At 42.4% G+C, this 25,213-nt stretch overlaps 1 protein-coding gene across 1 annotated transcript in view; it reads right to left on the reverse strand.

Annotated features, from left to right (window-relative positions):
• LOC115136405 (GDNF family receptor alpha-4-like) overlaps positions 1 to 25,213 on the reverse strand; it is a 53,444-nt gene that overhangs the window by 10,814 nt on the left and 17,417 nt on the right. The window contains exons 2-4 of the mRNA XM_029671987.2: positions 5,708 to 5,971; positions 5,518 to 5,610; positions 4,541 to 4,892 (exon numbers count right to left, since the gene is read on the reverse strand). Of these exons, the coding sequence (XP_029527847.1) occupies positions 4,541 to 4,892; positions 5,518 to 5,610; positions 5,708 to 5,971 (709 nt within the window). The remainder of the gene's footprint in view (positions 1 to 4,540; positions 4,893 to 5,517; positions 5,611 to 5,707; positions 5,972 to 25,213) is intronic.

The following is a 25,213-nucleotide window of genomic DNA, read 5'->3' on the forward strand; positions in this document are numbered from 1 at the left end:
TTAACCCAAAAACATGACCTTAACCCTAAACCTAACCCTAGCTCCTAACCCTAACCCTAAATCTAACCCTAGCTCCTAACACTAACCCTTAACATAATCGTAACCCTAACAGTAATTCTAACCTTAACCCTAAACCCCCTAGAAATAGCATTTCACCTTGTGTGGACTAACAAAATGTCCCCAGTTGGTCACATTTTTGTTTGTTTACTATTCTTGGGGGGGAACTTCTGGTCCCCACAAGAATAGTTAAACACGTCCACTCGCACACATACACACACAGACAGACATAAATCAGTACCATGCACAGCCACATGATCTTTAGCCACATTGATTGGACTAAATAGTTTGTAGTTGGCTGGATGTCCTTCGGATGGTGTACCATTCTTCATACACACGGGAAACTGTTGGCGGGGGGAGAAATCCAGCAGCGTTACAGTTTCTCCACACAAACTGGTACACCTGGCACCTACTACCATAACCCGTTCAAAAGGCACTGAAACATTTTGCCCCGCCCATTCACCCGTTGAACGGCACACATACACAATCCATGTCTCAATTTTCTCAAGGCTTAAAAATCCTTCTTTAGTCGGTCTCAGTATACATGTGTAAATGTTTAAGTTGAAATGGTGCTGGAATTAGCGGAGGCTCCTGTCGTCTTTGTGCTGCAACTCCATGGTTCGTCGTCCAGTCGTTATTTATTTAGTAAACTGTCAAAAACATGAACTTGCTTGACCATGCTGCAGGTGATATAACTGTTGGTTTGCAATATTTGCTTTGTGGACTTCACCGGACAGATGTTGCTCTCTGGTTTTGTGATGAAACAAACGTACGTGTAGTTGAATTTATTCCGCCACAGTGTGACTGTTGTCTTTTTGTTGTCACGGCCTTATTGTATATCACGGTGGCATATGAACGAAGAGTTTATAGAGCAAACAACGCAATTATCCCCTACAGCTTTAAATGTTGCTCCCCTACAGCTCACGAAGCTGGTGTAGGCTGTGTGTGGCGGGTGTTAAATGTTGCTCCCATACAGCTCACGAAGCTGGTGTAGGCTGTGTGTGGCGGGTGTTAAATGTTGCTCCCATGCAGCTCACGAAGCTGGTGTAGGCTGTGTGTGGCGGGTGTTAAATGTTGCTCCCATGCAGCTCACGAAGCCGGTGTAGGCTGTGTGTGGCGGGTGTTAAATGTTGCTCCCCTACAGCTCACGAAGCTGGTGTAGGCTGTGTGTGGCGGGTGTTAAATGTTGCTCCCATGCAGCTCACGAAGCCGGTGTAGGCTGTGTGTGGCGTGTCCTTCCCACTGCTGAACACAACTGCCCTGCGCATCTGTGCTGCTAATATTAATTGTGCGTAACAAAAACACTTGTCCAGTCCACTTAGTAGTCAGATTTTAGTCATCAAGATCATTTAATCTTTTCTCGTTTTAATCAACTGAAATTATTTCTTTTTTTTAGTTATAGTTTTTTTAGTCTATTTAGTCAGTTATAGTCTCCTCAATTGCAACTGAAGAATGTGTGTGTTTATTTATTTTAATCACTATTTCTGTTGACAAAATTAACACTGTTATAAACATATCGAATATTAGCTTTGGATGTTACCTGTGGCATGAATATTGACTTTATAGGAACACTGGGAAATAGACTGCTAGTCAAACCCAGTGGTGCATTCATAATTCACAGACTAACACCTCTAAACCTGCTCCCCGAGCATACTCATCCATACAAAACACCTCTGAGCAGCCGGTGGAATAAAAACACTGCAGCCTGGGACAGAGCCAGACACAGAGACGTAATCGACATATCATTAGTCTTTATTATTACGAATGTCATCAATGTTATAAGTAACCATGTTTCCATCCAGTCATTTATGTGAATAAATTACCTGGCGCACGAAAAAAAGTCATGAAAAAGTCATGACCAAACAATTTGTTTGTTGGATATGGTAGGTGTCACGTTCTGACCTTAGTTCTGTTGTTATGTCTTTGTTTTAGTATGGTCAGGGTGTGAGTTGGGTGGGTTGTCTATGTTCCTTTTTCTATGTTTTGGGATTTTTGTGTTTGGCCTGGTATGGTTCTCAATCAGAGGCAGCTGTCAATCGTTGTCCCTGATTGAGAACCATACTTAGGTAGCCTGGTTTCACTTTTGAGTTGTGGGTGATTGTTTGTTTCACATTTCAGGACTGTTTCGGTTTTCGTTTGTATCATTCACGTTGTTATTTTGTATTCTTTAGTGTTCAGTTTAATAAACTAAAACGGACACTTACCACGCTGCACATTGGTCCGATCTCTCCTACTCCTCCTCTTCAGAAGAAGAGGAGAACCGTTACAGTAGGATCTTCTTGAGGGTCTTATTCTGGTAAGATAATGCTCGATGCTTGGCTGTCATTTGACAAATACAAATAATATCGCTCTTATCCATAATAATCTCATAATGTACTCTACCCCCCACTATATCTCTGAGCTGTTGGCTAGAGCACATGTACCAAGACCAGAGTGGGGACATTTTCTATATAATGCAATCGTTTTTGTGACAAAACCATCAGTAGAGATGAAAGTGTGACGGAGACCCATTTAACTTGTATTTTTCATTCGTTACATGGTATTTTAACGGGAAAAGTTATTTTTATGTTAACTACGTCATCACGCATAGCCATTTACGCAGATTTTAGAATGTTCGCATTAAAACCTGTCGCAAATTGGATGGAAACCTAGCTAATTATGATGATTATTGAACAACAGGGCCTCCCGAGTGGCGCAGTGGTCTAAGGCACTGTGCCACTATAGATTCTGGGTTTGAGTCCGGGCTCTGTCGTAGCCAGCTGCGACCGGGAGACCCATGGGGCGGCGCACAATTGGCACAGCGTCGTCCAGGTTAGGGGAGGGTTTGACCGTCAGGGATGTCCTTGTCCCATCGCGCACTAGAGATTCCTGTGGCGGGCCGGGTGCAGTGCACGCTGACACAGTCGCCAGGTGCTTGGTGTTTCCTCTGGCACAATGGTGCGGCTTGGGTTAAGTGGGCATTGTGTCAAGAAGCAGTGCGGCTTGGTTGGATTGTGTTTCGGAGGATGCACGGCTCTCGACCTTCGCCTCTCCCGAGTCCGTACTGGAGTTGAAGCGATGAGACAAGACTGTAACTACCAATTTGATACCACGAAATTGGGGAGAAAATGGGGGAGAAAAAAAACAGAAAAAAATAACTATTATTGCACACTAATCAAATCTGACAAATGTATGGGCTTTCCTCTGACACTGCCTATTATATAGGTCCTGGGTGGCAGGAAGTTTGGCCCTGCTGATGTACTAGGTCGTACTCACTAGAGGTCGACCGATTAATCGGAATGGCCGATTAATTAGGGCCGATTTCAAGTTTTCATAACAATCGGAAATCGGTATTTTTGGACACCGATTTTGCCCCCAATATTTTTTTACACCTTTATTTAACTAGGCAAGTCAGTTAAGAACACATTCTTATTTTCAATGACGGCCTAAGAACGGTGGGTTAACTGAACGACAGATTTTTACCTTGTCAGCTCAGGGATTCAATCTTGCAACCTTACGGTTAACTAGTCCAACGCTCTAACCACCTGCCTCACGAGGAGCCTGCCTGTTACGCGAATGCAGTAAGAAGCCAAGGTAAGTTGCAGGCTAGCATTAAACTTATCTTATAAAAAACAATAAATCAATCATAATCACTAGTTCACTACACATGGTTGATGATATAACTAGTTTATCTAGTGTGTCCTGTGTTGCATATAATCAATGCGGTGCGCATTTGCGAAAAAGGACTGTCGTTGCTCCAACGTGTACCTAACCATAAACATCAATGCCTTTCTTAAAATCAATACACAGAAGTATGTATTTTTAAACCTGCATATTTAGATACAAGAAATCCAGGTTAGCTGGCAATATTAACCAGGTGAAATTGTGTCACTTGTCTTGCATTCATTGCACGCAGAGTCAGGGTATATGCAACAGTTTGGGCCGCCTGGTTCATTGCGAACTAATTTGCCAGAATTTGACGTAATTATGACATAACAGTGGGCATTGTGTCAAGAAGCAGTGCGGCTTGGTTGGGTTGTGTTTTGGAGGACGCATGGCTCTCGAGTCCGTACTGGAGTTGCAGCAGTGAGACAAGACTGTAACTACCAATTGGATACCATGAAATTGGGGAGAAAAATAAAAAAAGATTATTGAACAACCTTTTCTCTGTAGGGAACTCAAACCTCTGAACTCGTTGTACTGTAACTATTGTACTGTATATAAGAATCTGAAGTTGAAGATTCAGGTGGTAGTTCATGAAATACTTACTGTACTGTACATCCAGTCCTCTCCACCTATGTCTACCCTCACATTCGCTACAAAAACTCCCTTCACACTCATGCGCTATAATGAAATCAGTTAAGCCCTGTGCAAATACTACGCTAATTATGAATCTTTGTATTGTGATTATTACTGTTAATATGCCTCAATACATTTGAGTGGAAAAGTTTAGTCTGATGTCACACCTCCCAGTAACCGTGTTTCCCCAGCCAGCTCAGCTCACCTACACAGCTTGTCCCTGGCACAGTAGCCCTGCAGGCTGAGGCAGTTGGGCTTGCCGTCTCTCTCCTCATAGGAACACGAGGGTACGATGGTCTTCCGCCGGCGCTCCCCACAGAGGGCATCAGAGCAGGGGCAGAAGAGCAGGGCAAAGCTGTACTCCTCTGGTACCCGCTCCAGGAAGCGTCGCAGCGCTCGGTGGCACTTCTGTCTGTTACAGCTGCCGTCGGAGCCCGGTGGCCGCTTGGTGCAGGACACAACATACTCCGACCTCAGAGAACCACACTTCTCATACAGACCACAGTCCTGGGCTGCCTTCAAACACTGGTTCTGCCCATCCAGAGGCAGAGAGGAAGCTGGGAGGAGAGGGAGAAAACACAGAAGAATGGAAGAAGGTGGTTGTGTTTTGGGAAAAGGGGCAATGAATAACAGGGAAAGGAAGACAAAACCATAAAATATATGATTCTGGAACGCAAAAACGTCCCAGACTGACATGTAAATTCACTCTGGGGTGCCAGAGTGTGCGCCCTGGGCGTACGTAAATTCAGAGCGTTGTCAGATTGTCCGTTCGCGTTCAGAGACCACACTGGACGATCGGACCGAGGAGTGGGGTTGATCCAAGCGTTCTGACCACACATTGACAGTCAAGCACCCAAGCTACCTGGCTAACGTTGGCGAGCTTGCTAGCTGCTTCCAGACACTAATGAGAGAACACCTCACTCTGACCATTTTACTCGCCCTAGCAGAGCAGTGGTGACTAACTGCTGCTGGCAACAATTTCAATTCACTTTTTTGCCGACGTTTACTGACACCGGCCATATCCCATGGGGGTTGAGCGTTCGTAAATTGATCAGTTATTCTGCGCTCTGGCATATTCAGATGAGAGTGCTCTGAAATTGGAGTAGATAGCCAGAGCGAATTATTCAGAGATGTTTCAATAAGAGAAAGCTATGTATTGACGGAGCAGTGAGCAGCATTTACCTGCCATGATGGAGGCCATGCGTGACATCTCTATGTGCCTCACAAACTCCACCTCCAGATCCTCATACGGAGACACCTCGTTCTCATCGTACACTGTGAAAACACAGAGGCCGTAAGGACAGAAACAACCTCACACGCACCAATACAATCGAACAGATAAAATACAAAACATAAACACAGTCAAACCCACCAGCGAATCTGACGGTCCAGTAGACCCTGAGGCAGAGCTCCTCCCGGCGGGAGCCGCGCTGACACTTGCAGGCCTGGAGGGGGTGGTAGTGCTGCAGGGCGCTCTGGGCCTCCAGGCACTCACGTCTGGCGTCTGGGCCCAGGGGCGACACAGCCTCCTCAGCAGCACAGTACTCTAGCACCCTGTACACCCCCATACAGCCCTCATCTTGCACACAGCCCCGCTCCGCCTCCAGACAGTCTATGGAGCCAGCCAGCACACTACCTGGAAGAGGTAGAAGATGGGGAACATGATTGTCTATTGGTCACCTGTGTTCCTTGAACAGCTTATTTTTACAGATGAGAATTGTTCTGTCGGTTAGCACCCGTGTCGTTCCACGAAAAGAGTGCCTTTTGAGTCCCTTTGATATTTTAAGTAGAAATTGTGCACCAATATTGAATGTTAAATACAGGTTATATTCAATGAAGTTCCCTTTAATATAGACCACGTGGAGAATTCAATAATTCTATAATTTTTTATATGAATAAAGACTTGCTAAAGTGTCCCTCCGTACACTATGGAAGATTTTAACCCACTTAACCCCAAACTTTCTCCACGTTTTCACTATCATTGTAAAGCTGTAGTTATTTTTGTTTCCTTGATCAAGTCATTCATATATATATATATATATATATATATATATATTATACAGTTGTGGCCAAAAGTTCTGAGAATGACACCAATATACATTTTCACAAAGTCTGCTGCCTCAGTGATAGATATTTTTTGTCTGATGTTACTATGGAATACAGAAGTATAATTACAATTATTTCAGAAGTGTCAGCAGCTTTTATTGACAATTACATGAAGTTGATGCAAAGAGTCAATATTTGCAGTGTTGACCCTTCTTTTTCAAGACCTCTGCAATCCACCCTGGCATGCTGTCAATTAATTTCTGGGCCACATCCTGACTGATGGCAGCCCATTCTTGCATAATAAATGCTTGGAGTTTGTCAGAATTTGTGGGGTTTTGTTTGTCCACCTGCCTCTTGAGGATTGACCACAAGTTCTCAATGGGTTTAAGGTCTGGGGAGTTTCCTGGCCATGGAACCAAAATATCGATGTTTTGTTCTCCGAGCCACTTAGTTATCACCTCAACATTGTTCGTCACCAAACTGTTCCTGGATGGTTGGGAGAAGTTGCTCTCGGAGGATGTGTTGGTACCATTCTTTATTCATGGCTGTGACCTTAGGCAAAATTGTAAGTGAGCCCACTCCCTTGGCTGAGAAGCAACCCCACACATGAATGGTCTCGGGATGCTTTACTGTTGGCATGACACAGGACTGATGGTAGCGCTCACCTTGTCTTCTCCGGACAAGCTTTTCTACGGATGCCCCAAACAATCGGAAAGGGGATTCATCAGAGAAAATGACTTTACCCCAGTCCTCAGCAGTCCAATCCCTGTACCTTTTGCAGAATATCAGCCTGTCCCTGATGTCTTTCCTGGAGAGAAGTGGCTTCTTTGCTGCCCTTCTTGATACCATGCCATCCTCCAAAAGTCTTCGCCTCACTGTGCATGCAGATGCACTCACATCTGCCTGCTGCCATTCCTGAGCAAGCTCTGTACTGGTGGTGCCCCGATCCCACAGCTGAATCAACTTTAGAAGATGGTCCTGGCGCTTGCTGGACTTTCTTGGGTGCCCTGAAGCCTTCTTCACAACAATTGAACCGCTCTCCTTGAAGTTCTTGTTGAACCGATAAATGGTTGATTTAGGTGCCATCTTACTGGCAGCAATATCCTTGCCTGTGAAGCCCTTTTTGTGCAAAGCAATGATGGCACGTGTTTCCTTGCAGGTAACCATATTTGACAGAGGAAGAACAATGATTCCAAGCACCACCCTCCTTTTGAAGCTTCTAGTCTGTTATTCGAACTCCATCAGCATGACAGAGTGATCTCCAGCCTTGTCCTCGTCAACACTCACACCTGTGTTAACGAGAGAATCACTGACATGATGTCAGCTGGTCCTTTTGTGGCAGGGCTGAAATGCAGTGGAAATGTTTTTTGGGGATTCAGTTAATTTGCATGGCAAAGAGGGACTTTGCGACTAATTGCAATTCATCTGGTCACTCTTCATAACATTCTGGAGTATATGCAAATTGGCATCATACAAAACTGAGGCAGCAGACATTGTGAACTTTTGACTGTATATATATATATATATATATATTTTTTTTACCAGGTTACACTTTGCAAAAGTCACCGAATTGGTGGAAGGACCCACCTGTTTGACAATGAGCATCAGTGCTTATTTGTTGAAAAGCAAGACCCTAACATCAGAGGTGGACAGACAGACAATCTACAAAACACTTCACTTCAGAGTATGTTCTATGAAGAACTGGTAGTTGTCAAGGATAAAGGCCAGGCAGAACCACAGACCGAAGAGGTTGAGTAAAGCAGTGGCTAGCAATGTTGTTTAATTCACAACTGTCCTTTTTCTGTTCTCAGGGGGGACTTCAAATTCAGTTCATTTGTGGTAGCATTGAAATAGTTCCTGGCAAGTGGCAAATGCAGCTTTTTCCCTGAGGGTTTTAAGGATCAGACTACAAATGGAATCCGGATTTGCAGTTATATCCTCATTCAACATGTTTGTTGTGCAGACTCTCTCTTACTCACACCCACACATACCTGCAAACAAATAAATCTACTGTATAATACAGTACGACTATAAGCCCACATTCAACCACGCTCCTATATATACACAAACAAACACACAGAGGGGGATACTGATTATGGTTACGCACTTCAATTAAGCCCATGCTGGCTAGGAGCGCACAGCACAGCTGAAATCAAACTCCAGTGGCGCATGGTTACAATCACAGACGCCCCATGAGTTCCACATCTCACTCTGGCAGGAAACAAATCAAAAACAGATGGACACGCTCCGTCACCATAGGCAGGGGACCCTAGCAGACGAGGCCAGCAAGGCAAGCACATAAACTCTGGAGTTCCCACCAAGCTACAGGGTGATGAGGCATATAAAGTCAAGTTCACAATTGTTGGCACCATCGATAAAGATGAGCAAAAAAAGACAGTATAAAATAAATAATAAAAATACTGAGCAATATTGTATGCTCAATTTAAAAAATATATATATATATATATTATACTAATACAATTGACAATTTTAGTTTTACCAAGTAATAGTTATTTTTTCTTAAAGACGGGTTAAAATTATTGGCATCCCTGTTTTCAATACCTAAGCTTGCGAGGATAATGACACTAAGCCTTTTTCTAAAGTGTTTTATGAGATTGGGGAAACACTTTGGGAGGGATCTAAGACCGTTCCTCCATACAGAATATTTCCAGATCCTTGATATCCTTTGGACTGCCCTCTTTGATTCAAACCATAGGTTTTCAACCCCATTGAACAATTTGGATTTTGTGGTCAATGAACCATTTCGTTGTGGATTTTGATGTGTGCTTGGGGTTATTGTCTTGCTGGAAGATCTATTGGTGGCCAACCCACTGGGCACAAACGGATTGCATCAAAGTTGTTTCAACGTAAATTGTCAAAGACGTGGAATCTACATGGAAAATACATTGGATTTGAAAAAAAAGTTATCAATGTCAGCTGTTGTTTTGAGGGTGACCTTTTTTCTCTTTTAAAGAGAATTATATATTTTATTTATTAATTTTCTGTTTTACAAACAGACAGATAATTACAGCAAACAGTACATCAAGAATACCCCCCAACCCCTCAACAGGACACAAAGAAAGAAAACAGAACACAAAATTGGCACCTTGCTTCATTGATTTGGGGACCCTAGTGAAGATATGACAGCCCTCAGTATAAGGATTATGCTTGTCATTAAAATTAATTACTATGGATCAGGGCTGGTTGCAGGTTGTATGTTGTGTTGCCCATCATCACGTGAAAGATACGCTATAAAGGGCTGTCATATCTTCACGAATGCATTAGATCTGCCAGAGATATCATAGCGAATTTGAGGGTGGCACTTCAACCACCGGATTATGTCATCATGGTAACCAACTTTCAACATTGACAAACCTTGTATTAAAGATGTGGAATTTGTACCTGTAAAAATAAAGTTTGATCTTCAACCTTGTTTCCACTGGGCTGAGCCTCCTACTAGAGAATGTATCTATTTACAGCTTCCCTTTGGTCCTCCATCCAGGGTTTTAACCAAGCCCAGCTTAGCTATGATATTTGACACAGACTATCACCAATGTGCTATTGTGAGAATGATAGTTCAAAACCCAAAATAGATTCCCTGTTGCTACCGAAGTCCTTCCAAAGGGTAGGTTCAACAGAGTAAATGAAATGTGACCATACTTTATCCCTCATACTGTCTACTGAGTGTACAAACCATTGGTGTATATCATCACTTATGTTAATTGGGTCTACGTAGCATTTGCAAAGTCATCAACTACTATTTTTTTTTCAATTCTACCCAGAATTCAACTAAAAATAGACAATATGATAGGCTTAGGGTTTCAAGCTCTGGTTGATTTCAAATGTAATGATATTTAGTGATATTGAATTGTGTTTGGTTGTCAACGCATTCAAATACAACATTTTGAGATCTTCTGTTTGGCACAGATGGACACATAATCAAGTTGGATTTGATTCTTTAACTTAGATTTTTGGCTGGAATTGAGATGTGAATCCAACATATGAATTATTAATGTGGAGTCAGTTGCACAGATGGAACCTTCCAAGCAGAAGATACATATCCTTCACATGTTGATATTTGGTTACGTTGACAACCAAACTCAATTCTAAACCACTTTTGAAGTACAATACATAGCCTATTAACTTGCAGACAAGTTAACAAATGATATGTTGGATTCACGCCTCCATGTGAACTCTACGAATATAAAGCTCTTTGGCCATGCACACCAGCGGAGGGTTTGTTGTTGAAAATAGGAATCACATGTAGAAAAGAACCCCATATCAACTGTAAAATTGTATTACTTGTGAGGCTCAGGCTCAACCCGGGTGGCGCAGTGGTTAAGGGCGCTGTACTGCAGCGCCAGCTGTGCCACCAGAGACTCTGGGTTCGCACCCAGGCTCTGTCACAACCGGCCGCGACCGGGAGGTCTGTGGGGCGACGCACAATTGGCCCAGCGTCATCCAGGTTAGGGAGGGCTTGGCCAGTAGGGATATCCTTGACTCATCGCGCACCAGCGACTCCTGTGGCGGGCCGGGCGCAGTGCTAACCAAGGTTCAAATCAAATCAAATGTATTTGTCACATACACATGGTTAGCAGATGTTAATGCGAGTGCAGCGAAATGCTTGTGCTTCTAGTTCCGACAATGCAGTAATAACCAACGAGTAATCTAACCTAACAATTCCAAAACTACTACCTTATACACACAAGTGTAAAGGGATAAAGAATATGTACATAAAGATATGAATGAGTGATGGTACAGAACGGCATAGGCAAGATGCAGTAGATCGTATTGAGTACAGTATATACATATGTTAAGGGATTGTTTTATCAATAATGACTAATTATGTATACATTTCAATCAGGACTGACTAATCAGAATACTATTATGTTACTGTATATGTATCAATTTTCTTTTTATCCTAGTACTGAATATAATGTGTGTAATTATAATCAAGAAGTAGAACAATGACTGTCTGTTCCTTGGTAGAAATGAATGAACTTATCGCCAGACTGGCTAGAATGCTTATCTACACAGGCAGACCTTTGCTCGGGTCATAAATGATCTAAGTCTTGAGAACTATACAGCCATTGTACTGGAGCAGAGATGAGACGGGGTAGTACGAAAACGAATGACATCATTTTCAGTTTATAACCTGACTGTAAACTGTATCATGTTCAGTACTCTCGAGAATAAACGCTGCTGATTGATTTTGAGACTGGTCTCTGTCCATTTTATGCAAATAAGAGTCTTACAAATTCTTAGGAATTGACAGTGTTTAATTTGGTATTAAAACATATAGGAATTAAATTCCTGTAACAACATATGAGATGAGTAATGTAGTGTATGTAAACAAAGTGGCATAGTTTAAAGTGGCTAGTGATACATGTGTTACATAAAGATGAGTACAGTATATACATATACATATGAGATGAATAATGTAGGGTATGTAAACATTATATTAAGTAGCATTGTTTAAAGTGGCTAGTGATATATTTTACATCAATTCCCATTATTAAAGTGGCTGAAGTTGAGTCAGTGTGTTGGCAGCAGCCACTCAATGTTAGTGGTGGCTGTTTAACAGTCTGATGGCCTTGAGATAGAAGCTGTTTTTTTGGATGAAGCTGCCTTCTGGATGATAGCGGGGTGAACAGGCAGTGGCTCGGGTGGTTGTTGTCCTTGATGATCTTTATGGCCTTCCTGTGACATCGGGTGGTATATGTGTCCTGGAGGGTAGGTAGTTTGCCCCCAGTGATGCATTGTGCAGACCTCACTACCCTCTGGAGAGCCTTACGGTTGTGGGCGGAGCAGTTGCCATACCAGGCAGTGATACAGCCCGACAGGATGCTCTCGATTGTGCATCTGTAGAAGTTTGAGTGCTTTTGGTGACAAGCCAAATTTCTTCAGCCTCCTGAGGTTGAAGAGGCGCTGCTGCGCCTTCTGTGTGGGTGGACCAATTCAGTTTGTCTGTGATGTGTACGCAGAGGAACTTAAAACTTACTACCCTCTCCACTACTGTCCCATCGCTGTGGATAGGGTGCCAGGTGCACAGTGTTTCCTCCGACACATATTTGCGGCTGGCATCCGGGTTGGATGCATTTTGCAATGGCCATCTCAGTCTCCAGGCTTGAACCCGTGATTTGAATAGAAGAGGGCAGTCCGTAAAACAGACAAAGGACATCAAGGATCTGGAAAGATTCTGTATGGAGGAATGGTCTAAGATCCCTCCCAATGTGTTCTCTAATCTCATAAAACATTGTAGAAAAAGGCTCAGTATCATTATCCTCGCAAGGTGAGGTATTCAAAGATATTGAAAACAGGGGTGCCAATCATTTTGACCCCTATTGTTTTTTAGAATTGTTTCTATTACTTGTTGAACCAAATGTATTTTTTTAGAGCAATTCCATTTGTATAAAATATCATTTTGTTTAGCATACAATACAGCTCAGTATTATTTATTTCATACTTTTTTGCTCATCTTTATCAACGGTGCCAATGCCAATAAATTTGACCAAGCATTTAAGTGTAACTGATAATATTAATGACACCAAGTACTTAAATAAATTCATATTAAACTAAATGCAAGATGTGCATCTTTATGAAATCCAGAAACTTCCAATTACTAGACTAACGCTCTAACCACTAGGCTACCCTGCTAGGTTACCCTGCCGCACCAATGAATAATCCCATTCTAAGCTCATTTGATAGTTTGGGGCGTGGTCATTTCCGGTCACAACTTGCAGACTTGTTTTCGAGTTGCTGTGCGTTTTGTTGCCAACCTATTTTGCTACCTGAAAACTTTACGGTTTTTACTTTTTAATTACCGTTTATATACAGTATATATATATTTTTTTTTTCCTCAACTTTTTCACTCCGGACGCATTATCTGGACACGATTCGTCAGGACCTCCAACAGCCGAAGCTAAGTAGTAACATTAACATGATGCCTTCTAATTGCAGTCGCTGTACTCGCCTTACGGCGAGGATAGCTGTGCTACAAGCCCAGCTTCAGACGCAATCGTTAGGCAAGGGTAATTTCAGTGTAGGAAAGGATGAAACAGCGTCTGTGCCACCAGTAAGTACAGATAGTAGTATAAATCCCCTGGCACAGTCCCCGCAGCCGGACAACTTTCTCACGGTTTCTGGAAGGAAATGCTGTAGGAACGCTCAACCGGTGTCGCTCATTCAGCCGACAGAAACTTTCAACCAGTTTTCCCCATTAAGCAGCGAGTCGGAGTTAGAGGCCGAGTCTTCTCTGGTCTCTACTCCTCCCGTTACGGGGTCTGAGACGCCGAAGCTTCCCACCATTAGCTCTGACAAATTGAAAACTCTCGTCATTGGTGACTCCATTACCCGCAGTATTAGACTTAAAACGAATCATCCAGCGATCATACACTGTTTATCAGGGGGCTGTGCTACCGACGTTAAGGCTAATCTGAAGATGGTGCTGGCTAAAGCTAAAACTGGCGAGTGTAGAGAGTATAGAGATATTGTTATCCACGTCGGCACCAACGATGTTAGGATGAAACATTCAGAGATCACCAAGCGCAACATAGCTTCTGCGTGTAAATCAGCTAGAAAGATGTGTCGGCATCGAGTAATTGTCTCTGGCCGCCTCCCAGTTAGGGGGAGTGATGAGCTCTACAGCAGAGTCTCACAACTCAATCGCTGGTTGAAAACTGTTTTCTGCCCCTCCCAAAAGGTAGAATTTGTAGATAATTGGCCCTCTTTCTGGGACTCACCCACAAACAGGACCAAGCCTGACCTGCTGAGGAGTGAGGGACTCCATCCTAGCTGGAGGGGTGCTCTCATCTTATCTACCAACATAGACAGGGCTCTAACTCCTCTAGCTCCACAATGAAATAGGGTGCAGGCCAGGCAGCAGGCTGTTAGCCAGCCTGCCAGCATAGTGGAGTCTGCCACTAGCACAGTCAGTGTAGTCAGCTCAGCTATCACCATTGAGACCGTGTCTGTGCCTCGACCTAGGTTGGGCAAAACTAAACATGGCGGTGTTCGCCTTAGCAATCTCACTAGGATAAAGACCACCTCCATTCCTGTCATTATTGAAAGAGATCATGATACCTCACATCTCAAAATAGAGCTACTTAATGTTAGATCCTTTACTTCAAAGGCAATTATAGTCAATGAACTAATCACTGATCATAATCTTGATGTGATTGGCCTGACTGAAACATGGCTTAAGCCTGATGAATTTACTGTGTTAAATGAGGCCTCACCTCCTGGCTACACTAGTGACCATATCCCCCGTGCATCCCGCAAAGGCGGAGGTGTTGCTAACATTTACAACAGCAAATTTCAATTTACAAAAAAAAAAATGACGTTTTCGTCTTTTGAGCTTCTAGTCATGAAATCTATGCAGCCTACTCAATCACTTTTTATAGCTACTGTTTACAGGCCTCCTAGGCCATATACAGCGTTCCGCACTGAGTTCCCTGAATTCCTATCGGACCTTGTAGTCATAGCAGATAATATTCTAATCTTTGGTGACTTTAATATTCACATGGAAAAGTCCACAGACCCACTCCAAAAGGCTTTCGGAGCCATCATCGACTCAGTGGGTTTTGTCCAACATGTCTCTGGACCCACTCACTGTCACAGTCATACGCTGGACCTAGTTTTGTCCCATAGAATAAATGTTGTGGATCTTAATAATTTTCCTCATAATCCTGGACTATTGGACCACCATTTTATTACGTTTGCAATTGCAACAAATATTATGCTCAGACCCCAACCAAGGAACATCAAAAGTCATGCTATAAATTCACAGACAACACAAAGATTCCTTGATGTCCTTCCAGATTCCCTCTGTCTACCCAAGGACGCCAGAGGACAAAAATCAGTTAACCACCTAACTGAGGAACTCAATTTAACCTTGTGCAATACCCTAGATGCAGTTGCACCCCTAAAAACTAAAAACATTTCTCATAAGAAACTAGCTCCCTGGTACACAGAAAATACTCGAGCTCTGAAGCAAGCTTCCAGAAAATTGGAACGGAAATGGCGCCACACCAAACTGGAAGTATTCCGACTAGCTTGGAAAGACAGTACCGTGCAGTACCGAAGAGCCCTTACTGCTGCTCGATCATCCTATTTTTCTAACTTAATTGAGGAAAATAAGAACAATACCAAATTCCTTTTTGATACTGTCGCAAAGCAGCATTCCCCAAGAGAGAATGACTTTCACTTTAGCAGTGATAAATTCATGAATTTCTTTGAGGAAAAGATTATGATTATTAGAAAGCAAATTACGGACTCCTATTTAAATCTGCGTATTCCTTCAAAGCTCAGTTGTCCTGAGTCTGCACAACTCTCCCAGGACCTAGGATCAAGAGAGACGCTCAAGTGTTTTAGTACTATTGCGCAGAAACTTACTGCCTTCCTGAAGACAAACAATGTATACGAAATGCTTCAGTCTGGTTTTAGACCCCATCATAGCACTGAGACGGCACTTGTGAAGGTGGTAAATGACATTTTAATGGCATCGGACCGAGGCTCTGCATCTGTCCTCGTGCTCCTAGACCTTAGTGCTGCTTTTGATACCATCGATCACCACATTCTTTTGGAGAGATTGGAAACCCAAATTGGTCTACACGGACAAGTTCTGGCCTGGTTTAGATCTTATCTGTCGGAAAGATATCAGTTTGTCTCTGTGAATGGTTTGTCCTCTGACAAATCAACTGTAAATTTCGGTGTTCCTCAAGGTTCCGTTTTAGGACCACTATTGTTTTCACTATATACTTTACCTCTTGGGGATGTTATTCGAAAACATAATGTTAACTTTCACTGCTATGCGGATGACACACAGCTGTACATTTCAATGAAACATGGTGAAGCCCCAAAATTGCCCTTGCTAGAAGCATGTGTTTCAGACATAAGGAAGTGGATGGCTGCAAACTTTCTACTTTTAAACTCGGACAAAACAGAGATGCTTGTTCTAGGTCCCAAGAAACAAAGAGATCTTCTGTTGAATCTGACAATTAATCTTAATGGTTGTACAGTCGTCTCAAATAAAACTGTGAAGGATCTCGGCGTTACTCTGGACCCCGATCTCTCTTTTGAAGAACATATCAAGACCATTTCAAGGACAGCTTTTTTCCATCTACGTAACATTGCAAAGTCTGAAACTTTCTGTCCAAAAATGATGCAGAAAAATGTATCCATGCTTTCGTCACTTCTAGGTTAGACTACTGCAATGCTCTACTTTCCGGCTACCCGGATAAAGCACTAAATAAACTTCAGTTGGTGCTAAATACGGCTGCTAGAATCCTGACTAGAACCAAAATATTTGATCATATTACTCCAGTGCTAGCCTCTCTACACTGGCTTCCTGTCAAAGCAAGGGCTGATTTCAAGGTTTTACTGCTAACCTACAAAGCATTACATGGGCTTGCTCCTACCTATCTCTCTGATTTGGTCCTGCCGTACATACCTACACGTACGCTACGGTCACAAGACGCAGGCCTCCTAATTGTCCCTAGAATTTCTAAGCAAACAGCTGGAGGCAGGGCTTTCTCCTATAGAGCTCAATTTTTATGGAACGGTCTGCCTACCCATGTGAGAGACACAGACTCGGTCTCAACCTTTAAGTCCTTACTGAAGACTCATCTCTTCAGTGGGTCATATGACTGAGTGTAGTCTGGCCCAGGAGTGGGAAGGTGAACGGAAAGGCTCTGGAGCAACGAACCGCTCTTGCTGTCTCTGCCTGGCCGGTTCCCCTCTTTCCACTGGGATTCTCTGCCTCTAACCCTATTACAGGGGCTGAGTCACTGGCTTACTGGGGCTCTCTCATGCCGTCCCTGGAAGGGGTGCGTCACCTGAGTGGGTTGATTCACTGATGTGGTCATCCTGTCTGGGTTGGCGCCCTTGGGTTGTGCCATGGCGGAGATCTTTGTGGGCTATACTCAGCCTTGTCTCAGGATGGTAAGTTGGTGGTTGAAGATATCCCTCTAGTGGTGTGGGGGCTGTGCTTTGGCAAAGTGGGTGGGGTTATATCCTTCCTGTTTGGCCCTGTCCGGGGGTGTCCTCGGATGGGGCCACAGTGTCTCCTGACCCCTCCTGTCTCAGCCTCCAGTATTTATGCTGCAGTAGTTTATGTGTCGGGGGGCTAGGGTCAGTTTGTTATATCTGGAGTACTTCTCCTGTCCTATTCGGTGTCCTGTGTGAATCTAAGTGTGCGTTCTCTAATTCTCTCCTTCTCTCTTTCTTTCTCTCTCTCAGAAGATCTGAGCCCTAGGACCATGCCCCAGGACTACCTGACATGATGACTCCTTGCTGTCCCCAGTCCACCTGGCCGTGCTGTTGCTCGAGTTTCAACTGTTCTGCCTTATTATTATTCGACCATGCTGGTCATTTATGAACATTTGAACATCTTGGCCATGTTCTGTTATAATCTCCACCCGGCACAGCCAGAAGAGGACTGGCCACCCCACATAGCCTGGTTCCTCTCTAGGTTTCTTCCTAGGTTTAGGCCTTTCTAGGGAGTTTTTCCTAGCCACCGTGCTTCTACAATTGCATTGCTTGCTGTTTGGGGTTTTAGGCTGGGTTTCTGTACAGCACTTTGAGATATCAGCTGATGTACGAAGGGCTATATAAATACATTTGATTTGATTTGACTATGGAGACCTTGGGGACTATGGAGACCTTGGGGACTATGGAGACCTTGGGGACTATGGAGACCTTGGGGACTATGGAGACCTTGGGGAATATGGAGACCTTGGGGAATATGGAGACCTTGGGGAATATGGAGACCTTGGGGAATATGGAGACCTTGGGGAATATGGAGACAAGCCAGCATGTTCATACAGATGAGAGCGCTGCCCTTTTCAAAGTCCTCTGGTAACAGAGAGAAGTTATTGGATTGATTGAAATGTGAACAACATTAATTCCCAAAGAGTTCAACTCGTCAGTTTGCATTGCAATTGTTGTCCTTCAGCTATCGCCATGTCATGTCCCTAGCAAAGTGTGGTGGTTGAGGCACAAGTGATAGGAGATGTGACACACACACACACACACACACACACCATTGTGAGTTCTTGACACATAATAAAGTAATATCACAGAAAAGCAGGCGGGGCCCGAGGCTTAGGTTGTGCAATTAAACAGCCTGCCAGTAATCTCCATTATGGGCAGTGGTTTGTTCATGTACGCTCCCTAAGGCTGACCAGGCCCAAGATAGACACCATCAGCAACATTTGTTTCAGAAGGCCTATCTTAATACACAGGCACATAATTAGAACCCATGTCAGGTACAGACCAGCTCGGTTAAATCTTGTCAGGCAGAGAAGTTCTAATTATGGTAATAACTTGAGCGTTCTTTATTGGCACGATGATGAAGAGTCGCCACGCTACATTGGGCAGTTTCACTTACGACAAAATGGGTGGGGTGGAGGGGGGACTGGGTGTGATGGGTGAAAAGTAAGGGGTAAAAAAATCTTAAGAGTGAGGAGGAGGGATGAACACCTGTGATATGTGAGGCTTCATGTGCACTATTGATTTCTCAGTAGGGCGATTTATAGAATTTGTAAGGCAAAGCTGATGGCTTGCCAGCTCAGTGACCCGCCTTAGGTTAATGTCAGAAGAGCAGCACCACACCGCATATCAACACACACAGGCCCACACACTGAACCACATAATTTAAAGCAAACACACATTTACTTACCCGTCCGTTCTCACCGCGAAATAGTTAGTGAAACACATAAAAACCACTACATTGCCTAGCAACATAAGAGGACAAAGCAACCAGAGGGCGCAGTTCCGCAACCAATGAATTCCACCATCTAGCCTCTCTCGTCTACAACAGTTCCTTAGAGGGGTCTTGGTAACCATTTTGTAAACATGGAAACGCTGGAGGAGTTTCAGGATCTAATATGCTCAGCGCTCACCCAGGGCACACCAGCCTTGTTTTACTGGGGTAATTGAGGGTTGAATATTGGATAATAACTCTGTTACAAACATAGGGGATAAAAAGGAACAAAATGAAATAAATGAGCTCAACCTCAGTGTAAATTGGTGATGATGACAGACATGTCGGGAGGGCTGGGGTCCACTTCAGAGCTTCTCACTCCCGGGGTTTACATATCACAGGGCTACAAGGTCGGCCCAGTATACGGTTTCAAAAACAACTCCGTACCATGGCGGAAAGACATGGGAATACACTTTACTTAAAAAATAATGAGAAGAGCACACAGTAGGCGAGACAGGGGGATATTGTAACACCTTGAATTTCTTCAAACAGAAACGAGGTAGAGTGATAAAATTCTCGTAGTACATGCCCATTTAGGTTCTCTCCCGAAGCCACATATCTCACTCTTTGCAAGTTTTATGGGCTAATGTTTGTTTTTGGGGGTGAAAGTATTTTTTTTCACCTGCAGTAATTTTCTTATACTGTACTGAGTATTAATGTCCAAAACTCCAAACTAGCATAATTGTCAGCACTATCTGCAAAAAAAGGGTATTCTTTTTTTCTCCTTTTTTTACATAACATAAGTGTTTGGGGTGAAAAAAACAACATTTTACCAAGAAAAAGACATAAATATGAAAACATGTACATTACAGTCAATGGGTACAGTAGTTGCGGCATCTGGGTGTCCACAACAGAGGACATTTTGTGATAAGCTCTTATTTAGCTCATTGAATGTGAAAAGATTCTTACACAGTCCTGACAACTCACTTAACTATTCCTGAGATATTCACTTACTAGAAGAGAATCTGAATAACAAACTCACAGAAATGATCATTCCTAACTACACATAGTTATTTTCAAATTTCCATAAAATGTACGCATTTTGACGGCGGCCATTTTTTAAAGAACCAGGAAGATAAAGTTGTCACGGTCACACGTGTGGAATCATTGAAAAGGCAAGAATATCCTCTCAAAGGGACAACAGTACTTAATACAGTGGCTTGTATGGCAGAGATACGGACCAAGAACTGACATCCACTATAGAGGACATAAAAATGAAATGATGGGTCTCAGGAGGCTGGATATATGTTGGCTAAACATTGACATGATTGTCATCTCACTATTGTTGTCACTGTGATTTTAACTTACAAAAACAAACTTTAAATATCAATGGGGACCTGTAGAGTACCAAATAAGTTGTATATAATATAGTTAGGTTATCGTCATACTATTCAGATGTTTTGAGAGAAACAGAATGGCCATCCACAAACATGGGTGTCACTGTAAATAATGTTACGTACTTAGAAATACTTATATTTCTTGCGAAATCATCACATATGTCTATGATAATATGATCATTCATAAACATGAATGATTTTGAAGTCAACATTTTACTGCAGTGGGATCAGGATCAGGGTGAATCTTGGTGGTCTTAAACAAATCTACTTTGAAATAAAAGTATACACCTCATACACATGGTCATGGGCTTTAAAAAAAGAAGACACCTGTACCATGTCAGATATAGAGTTGAAATGTATTCAATTTTGAGTTTGCATCCCTATGGTACACTTTATATACATCTGTGAAGACTGAAATATAACAAAACTGTTGGACATAGAAACACCAGATTTTCATGCTTTAAATAAAAAAGAAGTCATCTTTATTCATTATTAAATTCTGAAAAATATTAATAACATTCCACCCATGAGGCCAAAAGGGGCACTTTTGCTCATTGACTGCAGGAAAGAGCAGCGTGGATTTATTTGGTTTATTCTTTAGGTGTTATATTTGACCCCAGCTACTGTTACAATTGCCCCTGGCACGAGGGAAAATGTAATGTCCGGATTCTACTTTTCAAATTAATATCAATATAGTGATCCAACTAGTGTGGTCATGATAATAGAATTTTGACTTGGATACAGAGACAAGGTTAAGCATCACGATACTCGATACCATCACAATACTCAATACCAAAACAGTACCAAAACGATACCATGCAAAAAAAAAAGAAAGCATATTAGTCACAGAATGGCACTTGATCCTGACAGAAACTCAGCTGCTCCTCTGATCAATCGTTTAAGTTCAATATCATTATATTTTTTTTACGTCAACATTTTCCAGAGACAGCCATGTATGCATTAATGAATCAATTACACAATCAATTTGACTTTGTTTTTACCAATCTAACTACATAACAACATAATGGTAATCATGTATTTCAATAGTAAATCTCTATTGATAAACTGTGTAATCAAGATGTAGTCTAGGCCAATTCACAATATAGGTGAATGAGTATTCAATAGGAGTGTGTGCATGCATTGAGTGATTGAGCTTATTTTGGCTGATTTCATGGGGCTACAGACAGATGACAAACAATCTGTTTCCCTTCTATTTGGGACTTATTTTACTGTACTGATCAACAACATTAGCATACATCTGCCTCTTTAACCAGCAATGACGTCATTCACGGGGCAAGAGAGAAGCGGCCCATCGGAGCCCTATGCACATACACAGTCAGTTCACTGAGGCAATAGATCATCTTAGGGAGAGACGTGAGACGGGGACCTATTTAGTGAATGAATAAAGTTTTGGTGGCTTTGAAATCAGCATATTTTCCATTATGGTTTGTATATTATCACAAACAAAGTACCTCGATATAGGGAAGTGGCGGTCATGACATTTTGTCAGCCGGTGATTGCCAAGCAAATAACTGCCGGTCTCACGGTAATTGACCGTTAATTAACAAACACATTTAGCATCTCATGGCTTGCATGCTCAGCCTACAAGCCACTGATGCAGACCTTTGGAACATCTACATTTTAAAAAGTCTAATAAATCCATGTAATATAACCTACACCATCACAATCCATCCATTCTAAATTTCAGACAGGTCTAAAGAAACATGATATGAAGAAAATGTTGTCTATTTCAGAAGAGCAGAATAGCATCCTCTGAGGTTTCCTTATGTTGGGCTCCCGAGTGGCGTAGCGTTCTAAGTCGCTGCATCTCAGTGCAAGAGACGTCACTGCAGTCCCTGGTTTGAATCCAGGCCGTATCACATCCAGCCATGATTGGGAGTCCCATAGGGCGGCGCACTATCGGCCCAGTGTCGTCCGGGTTTGGCCGGGGTAGGCCGTCATTGTAAATGAGAATTTGTTCTTAACTGACTTGCCTAGTTAAGTAAAATTAAATAAAATGTTAGGCTGATCTGGCTATGTCATATGGCTGTGGGCTACACTAGTTTATTTAGCGGACAAGATTTGCTTAGAATTCTGTGCCATTATTATTTTATTGGATATATTTTAAATTTTCTAGTATGAGGAATACAATTGAACATAGCGGAATAAAGGTTTAGGGAGTGCACACGTGTTGAGCGGTTAGCAAAGAAACAGGTACTCCTATATGCTTAATTTAGAGTTATTTATGTAACTTTAGTTGTGATACAAACGTTGGGCTATATGTTTAGATTTTTAATACATTCTAAGGCTGCATCATGCGACGCTAAAGATGACTTGAAGCAAGTTGCATGGAAGGCATGAGCTCTGCTTTGTATTTTGCTCAGGCTGTACACACTTTGTCAGTCTCTCATTTACAATTTGACAAGCATTTGATAATGCCTCGAATTTCCCGGCGGCATCTCCTTTGTGTGGCCCTAATGCCCCTTAACCTGTTAGTCCTATAGGGGCAGTATTTCATTTTTGGATAAAAAGACGTGCCCGTTTTAAGCGCAATATTTTGTCACGAAAAGATCCTCGAATATGCTTGGAATTGATAGCTTTGGAAAGAAGACAGTCTTACGTTTCCAGAAATGCAAAGATTTTCACTGTGAGTCCCTTAGAACAAATGTTTCGGGCAAAACCAAGATGTATGACTGACCAGGAAATGCACAGGATTTCTGAGGCTACGTTTTCCATGATCGCCTTATATGGCTGTGAATGCGACAGGAATGAACGGACTCTTTCTCTTGTTTCCCCAAGGTCTCTGCAGCATTGTGACGTATTTGTAGGCATATCATTGGAAGATTGACCATAAGAGACTACATTTACCAGGTGTCCCGCTAGGTGTCTGCGTGGCAATTGGTGCGCAAAAGTCAGGTCCCGGTATTTTTCCATTCAAATCTCAGAACAAACCAGGCTACAAGGACGGTGCTTTCAATGGAGAGAAATATGACAAACCACCTTCAGGATTGATTCAAACAACGTTTTCCATGTTTCAGTCGATATTATGGAGTTAATTCGGGAAAAAGTTCGACATGTAGGTGACTGAATTTTCGGTTAGTTTCAGTAGCCATATGCATAGTAACAAAAGGGAACGATGTGTCCTACACAAGAATCTTTCAGGAAAAACTGGACATCTGCTATGTAACTGAGAGTCTCCTCATTGAAACATCTGAAGTTCTTCAAAAGGTAAATTATTTTATTTGATTCCTTGGCTGGTTTTTGTGAATATGTTGCGTGCTAAATGCTAATGCTAAGCTAGCTATCACCACTCTTACACAAATTAGTGATTTTCTCTGGTTCTAAAGCATATTTTGAAAATCTGAGACGACAGGATTGTTAAGAAAAGGATAAGCTTGAGAACAGGCATATTTATTTCGTTTCATTTGCGATTTTTAAAAATCGCTAACGTTGCGTTATGCTAATGAGCTTGAGGCTGTAGTAACGATACCGCATGCGGGATGGGGCGGACTAAGAGGTTAAAAAATCCATGCCTTTTGCGGCCAGTGGGCTTTATGTCCTTGGGCTGAAAATAATAATAATAATTCCCTTGTCCCGGCTGCACACTCTGAAGAACCTCTCACTCACATGGCTCTCTGTCACATGATCGGGTCTTTCTCACGGGCTACAAGTGAAGACGCAACTGCGCGCATCCTTATCCAATTCCGAGGAGCATGTTGAAGATATAGGAAGAACTGTACACATTTACTTTTCGTCAGCCAACAAGATGAGTAGACCTGACGAACAGCAAAAGCTCTAGCCTATGTCAATCTACTATCCCCCACAGTACAAAAGTCGACCTATTCTGTGCGAGAAATAAATATTCCAAAAATAGCCTGGGAGAGTTGTGGGATGTGGGGGCGGCAGGGTAGCCTAGTGGTTAGAGCGTTGGACTAGTAACCGGAAGGTTGCGAGTTCAAACCCCCGAGCTGACAAGGTACAAATCTGTCGTTCTGCCCCTGAACAGGCAGTTAACCCACTGTTCCTAGGCCGTCATTGAAAATAAGAATTTGTTCTTAACTGACTTGCCTGGTTAAATAAAGGTAAAAAAATAAATAAATCAAATAAAAATAGATCCCAAGTGAATACAACCACTAGCATCAAAAAAATGTTTTTAAGTAAAATAGCCTAATGTTGAGAAACGATTAGGCTATTTCTTCACATTATACACGCAGCAATGCGCTCACAGCAGTAGACTATAAGGGCAAATGTTACATTGGCAGGAAAACACCATTCTCAAAATTTACCACAAATGTGATTATGTATGTAGTGCTTTTATTATAAAGGTGCATTTTTATGGTGAAAATGATCTTCCCCAAACTTGAAACTCCCGCTGCATATGTATGTATGCCAGTTAGGCTCTACACCCATTGTAAAGCAGCTTCATTTTAAGAAGTTATTTGGCTACTTTAGTTGTGATACAAACCTTATCAAAACATATAGTCCTCTTTGCTAGGCTACATGAGGTGTGAGACTATGATTTGAAAAAAGTGATAGGCTAATATTGTCACCCATCAGACTATTCTTGATTTAATCCTGTCTTTACATATACTAAACAATATATGTGTAAGGTTCTATTTTTATTTTTAAGTCAACCTTTTGATAATTTTCTTTGTGTTCTTGAACATAGCCCTGTTTATTTGTCTTCTGGAACGTAGCCCTGACTTTTATTTTTGTTAATTGATTTCACCTG

Source organism: Oncorhynchus nerka, linkage group LG10, assembly GCF_034236695.1.
Source record: "Oncorhynchus nerka isolate Pitt River linkage group LG10, Oner_Uvic_2.0, whole genome shotgun sequence".
Taxonomy (NCBI): Eukaryota; Metazoa; Chordata; class Actinopteri; order Salmoniformes; family Salmonidae; genus Oncorhynchus; species Oncorhynchus nerka.